Source organism: Vigna radiata, chromosome 10 (assembly GCF_000741045.1).
Source record: "Vigna radiata var. radiata cultivar VC1973A chromosome 10, Vradiata_ver6, whole genome shotgun sequence".
Taxonomy (NCBI): Eukaryota; Viridiplantae; Streptophyta; class Magnoliopsida; order Fabales; family Fabaceae; genus Vigna; species Vigna radiata.
The window spans coordinates 19,532,906-19,538,901 of NC_028360.1; the positions used below are offsets into that span (position 1 = coordinate 19,532,906).

Here is a 5,996-nt window from a genome sequence, read left to right on the forward strand (position 1 = left end):
CAATACAATAAAGCATAATCATTTTCCAGTAGCAATATTTTCCTGCAAGCAGAATGAAAGACGTAACCATCCTTTTACACCTCTCCTCTCCCAGATCTATCTGCATTTGTGAATTCAAAAGACAATTCTATCCTGATGCCGATAAATATACTATGATATGACGATGAAATTGGCAACCCTTGTGTCTGGATCACAAAAATAAGATGTTCAATTTTTCATGATCCACTAATAGAATGAACTTAAAAAGATTTATTTATAGCTTGATGCTTTCTACAAGAGGGAATGAACAGATGAGTGAAGTATCACCTGCAAGAGACGTTGCAAATTAATATGCAGTTTGGGGAATCTTCTGTCATCTAGCATTTGTTTCTTCAGAGCATAACCACCTACAATAAGCAGAATAATTGTTCCTTACTCAATTCTATGAAACCATTTCAAAATATAGCACATCAAGGAAGTTGTCTAGAAGAAAACAACTAACAACTTAATGTCCATCAAAAACAGTCACTTCCTGTCGAACACTATGCTCTAAAAGGTACGAATAATTTGGCCTCCTCATTGCATAGTAATGGGCAAAACATTTAAAGATACGAATAATTTGCCAAGGATATGATGACCTCAAACACTACACTTAACAAAAGGAGGCACACGGATGTATGTGCAAGGATGGCAATGCCATATTTTGGAGTCAAAATATATTATGTGAGCCTTGAAATGTATGGGCACACACACATATAGGTTTTCACAAAATCAGTAATCATATTACCATTAACTAAATGTATGCTTAAATACTGCGGAAAAATATGAACCAGATCCTTTGAACTTCACACAAAACTTGGCGAAATACATGGATTTCACCCAAAAAAAAAAAGTTTGTTATTCATTTCTCTATTCCCGATAAATAGTTAGTAATTTGCGTCATCATATTAATAATCCATTGAGATACATCCCCAATCCCTATGTAGTGGGTACTGCTACTACATGGACTTTACCCAAAATAAAAAGTGTGATATTTACATTGCTCTTGAACTGATAAATAGTTAGTAATTTGTTCCGTTAGATTAATAATCCATTGAGATCAATGCAAGAATGAACAGGCCAACAATGAAAAGAGTAGTATTACACCATATAGAATCTTTCGAAAGAGAAGCATCATTAAGATACTAGATAAAGAAATCATTTAATTCAGTTAACAGACATGGAAAAAAAAAATCAGAAAGAGGCTTTGGGGTAACGCTTTTATTTGCCAACTTGGTCTCTTTCATCTCTTCTCACGCACAAATATAACAACTTATATTTGTGTTGCCAATTTCATTGTCGAAAAACTAGCAAAGAACTTTGGGTTATATTCACTTAATGTCATCGACAAATTTTGTTGGATGAAATCAGAGGTAAAAATATCAAACAAATCAATCATCAGAAACTTCAAAACTTCATCTGCTAGACAATTTTGACCCTTTTATACTAGAATGGCCACAGTGTAGGTCTAAAATCACATCAGTGTTTTTCAAGTCAGTTTACAGAAAGTTACAAACTGAAGCATTCTTTCAGGAATCACGAATAGCCCGAATATGTTACTGGAACTCTGAAGAGTACTAAAAGTTGAGAACAAATATGGATGGCGAGGATCAGGAGAGTATCATGAAAATTACCTTTATCCAAGTCCAGCTCCACAGAATCCAACTCCATCTCAAGCTTAGTCACAAGATCTTGAAGCTGATCTACATGTGTGTCAATTATGTGAACAACAAGATTTGAGACAGATCTGGGCACAGGGTTGTCGGCTTCCTCAGAGTGATTCATAGTCAATAAGAATTCAAGAACATGCTCCTTTATAACTATCCCCCCTCTTTCCTCTTGCTGACCTCTTAAAGAAGAGGAACTTTCAAGACTAGGAATCTCTGATAGAAGAGATTCACCCACGCGTGAGAAGCCTAATCTGGGAACACGTCCCAATGACACGGTAATTACAGAATGTTCAGTAACTCTAGCAGCAATCCTGAATGTGAAGTCACTGGAAGGAGGACCAGGCGAATTAACACGAAAGACAAGCGCTCCATCTACATGTGCACAAAAGGGTCCGTTGCTAACCAGTGAAAGAATGTCTTGGAGTTTCAATGGTGGGCAGAAAACACCAATCAGGTCTTCTGCAGATTGTGACAACTTTTGATTTCCCTTCGGTAATTCCACATGGTACCAAGAAAACTCCTTCCCTCTACCTTCCCGTAACTCCAGTTCCTTCTCTTCTTTCTGAAAAAGGTCTGCCAGATCCCAATCCTTGTTATAAAAGTTCCCGGTGCCGTCAAATATATAAGCCCTCTTCCTCACCAAGCCTGCCGGATTGCCAGGGTAGACACGGCGATCCCTGAGAGGAACCCGTGCAGAAGTTTCACTGTCCTCGCCCAACCCATTCTCATTAACTTTATGCTGAGCTAGTTCCATGAACCTTCTGCAGCTACCCTGAATACCCTCCCAACAAACGAACAAAAAATTATATGTACTAAACAACTTGATCCAGAACCCCCACCTTAGAGACTCAATTTTCCTATCTCATAAACTTGACATTGAAAATCTCACGTCCTTTAGAAGGACCTACAAGCAATGGATGCGAGATTATTCGCAGTCTCGAAACCAAAGTCAACAAATACAACGCAATCCAATTAATTGACACAAATCCAAATTGGTTGGAAGTAAGGTACACCTAGAATTGTATACAAAAATCCAACAACCCCCAATAGGTCGGTTCACGATAATCTTCGAACAAAGCCCACCAAATTCACAACGAACCAAACCCTGAACCAAATTTGCAGTCTTTCAGATTCTACTCAACTCAGCAAAGTAACACAACCAAATTAAAAGAAAAAATATATATATATATATACTGGAGAAGAAATGCATTACCTCGATGAATTCCCAGATTATGAAACTATGAATGAATTTCCAAAAACCTCAAAAGTTGAAACTGGCTAAAGCGAAAGCGACTTAGTATTGAAAAGTTCAAAAGGTTTTAAGGGTATTATTTATTCCTTTTTTAGGTAACTATAGAGGGGATTTGAGAACAATAAACTAATTCGCTAGCACCAGAATATGAATTGTAATGTATAATAGTTGAGGTTCTTGGAAACTTCCCTTTGTTATGAAAATTCAATTCTTATCTAGCAGTTAGGAACTCCCAGATTTGGCATTCTTTTTAAAATTGAAAATTTGTGATTAGTTTTTTATAGTTTATACCTTATTTTAGTATAACATTAAACATTAGTTTATCCGAATTCGCCTAGGGACACAAGTCATTGTCTCGTGTCATCCCGGATTTACAATTCATAGATATTTTATTTTTAGAGCGTCAAAATTTTTATTTAGACATGTAAATTTTTTTGAGATACTACATATGTAAAATATTTTAAATTATAGATTAAATTTTATACACATAAAGAAAAAATTGGGAAGGTAAAAGCACGTTTCAATCCAAGACAATCCGTCCTTCTTGAGTATATTGATAAATAATAACTTATTCGTTAATTTTATTTTTTATTCAGATTTTAATCTATTTTTATTTTCAATAATTTTTTAAGTTATGTAATTTTGTTAGACAGAGTTAGTGACTTTGACGTGTAAAGTCGTTATTAAAACATATTTTATCTATTATTAAACCAGAGAAGATAATTAAAAAATAATTTATTGATCATCCTTTTTAAATGTAAAGTTATATGATCTTTTTCTGCCTAAAATAACTCAATCCGTTCCTTTAATTTCGAATTTTATAAAAAAATCCATCCTTCAATTTTTTAAAATTGAAATAATTATTCCATAATTAATATGTTAATTCTTATATTCAACTTCGTTGTTAATATCGTATGTCAATAACTGATTAACACGTTCGAAACTTAAACGTTGTTGTTAATGTTATTTTACGTTAAACAGTGATTGGCACGATTACAACGGATAAACATGTAACATTGTTTTATAACAATTGGATAATATAATATTAGATCAATAATTTTTGTGAAATTAGAGAATTAAATGTATATTTAAACTTTTTACGTAAATTAAAGTTATAAATTCACAAAATTACAAAAGATAAAATGAATTTATATTTCGTATTAATTTAGTTATATGTTGCATTTAATGATCCAATAATTTTTATTGTAAAGCTAATTTGCTTAGCATATTAGTCATCATATTATTAACTATAATATATGTGTTAACTTAAATACTGTGATATAATTTTTTTTAAATCTATGTTAGCAACAAACAAATCTACAACTTTTTTTACTTATAAAATAAAATACAAATAGTATTATGTTTTTGCTATATTTAAACACACAATATACTCATTCGTTATGATTTTCTAGTTGTATAAAATCTTCCTAATTTGGAGGCTGATATGTTTCATTTAAGTATAAGTATTTATAAACATAAAATACAATCGTTAATACACTTTAACACCGAAGTCAAATATTTATGAAAAAGTCATAATAAATGTAATTATGAATGCACATAACTTCACCAAAATTATTTATAATATCTTTATTGTAGAGTTTTACTAACCCGAGTTGCTCACCCAATTTTAATTAATGATATTAACCTTAAATTGGTTTCTACTTTTTAATTTATATTTATTGTTTGATAATAATTTTTATATACATATGTCTATTTTTATTTCATGTACTGCTACATTAATAGAAAAAAAAAATATACTTTTTATTGCTGTGTAAAATGGAAAAAATTTGAATTACACTGGAATATAATTAACGATAGTTTGTTTAGTAAACGTGAACAGTACAATTTTTATATTTTTTTTTCACGTACATTTTATTATCGATGAAAAGTTTAGGAATCTGTGGGTTAAGTTTTTATTAAATGAATGTTTTTCATCATATTTTAATATAAATAACTATAACAAAAAATTTAAAATTCTGTTATAAATAAAATGTAAGCAATTCTGTTATAAATAAAATGTAAGCAGTTTGCACTTCTAGTTGGCAATGTATTAATGAATAAAAAATAAATCTTATTAAGAAAAAAAAATCACAAATAAAGTAGACTTTGTTTATGGAAAATGATATTTTAACATCATTTTTTGACACCATTTTGACACTGCACACACATGTTAAAATGTGATTTGACGATTTCAAATTAAAAAAAGTTGAGGCAGGAATATATTTGGAAGAGAAAAAACAAAGTTTGTTTTTTTAATTTGAAATCGTCCAACCACATTTTTGACATGGGTGCAGTATCAAAATGGTGTCAAAAAATGGTGTTAAAATATCATCTTCAATTTTGTATCAAAGGAATCACCAATACGCTTAGAACAACGAATATTCATTTAATATCCTTATTTCATTAACGAACATAGTTTAATCATGCAACACATAGATAAAGTAAATTAAAGTGATTGGGTTTTATCTAAATGTTACAGAAATAGTTTTTATTATTGGATGCAAAATATGTTAAATTATATTGTTTACATTTAATTATTATTAATATTTAAAAGCATACAAACATACACATAATTACAATTTTTTTATTTTATAATATCACACCTACTTAATTATAAATTCCATATCATAATAAACATATTTTCACTAACATTTATCTCATTTTTTTCCAGCTTAACACCTACACATAATTTTTAATTTAAATAATGTAAATATGAGTTTATTTCAAAATTCATTTAAATATTTGTCATTTATTAATTTTGAGTACTTATAAAATCATATTATAATTAAAATTTAAGTTTGGAAACGTAATAATTTTAGTTGTGTTATTAAAATATTTTTACTCAGGGAAAGATATTCAAACTCAATATAATATTTCAGTTTTTTAAAAAAGTACAAAGATATCATACAAGATTTTCAACAGTAAAAAAATATTATTAACGAAAATACGAAAAAAATAATTTTATTTAATTTATTCATGTAATTTTTCATCATAATTTGTAAAATATCAACGATAATAAAATTAATAAAAACTGTGAACATTGTTGTTGCGGAAAT

The 5,996-nt window shown here is 29.7% G+C and overlaps 1 protein-coding gene across 1 annotated transcript in view; it reads right to left on the minus strand.

The window, feature by feature from the left end:
- The window catches only part of LOC106776183 (zinc transport protein ZntB), a 5,149-nt gene extending 1,977 nt beyond the window's left edge, over positions 1-3,172 (minus strand). The window contains exons 1-3 of the mRNA XM_014663553.2: positions 2,902-3,172; positions 1,653-2,793; positions 307-386 (exon numbers count right to left, since the gene is read on the minus strand). Coding sequence (XP_014519039.1) covers positions 307-386; positions 1,653-2,442 — 870 coding nt within the window. The 5' untranslated portion in view covers positions 2,443-2,793; positions 2,902-3,172. The remainder of the gene's footprint in view (positions 1-306; positions 387-1,652; positions 2,794-2,901) is intronic.
- Between the last annotated feature and the right edge of the window lie 2,824 nt (positions 3,173-5,996).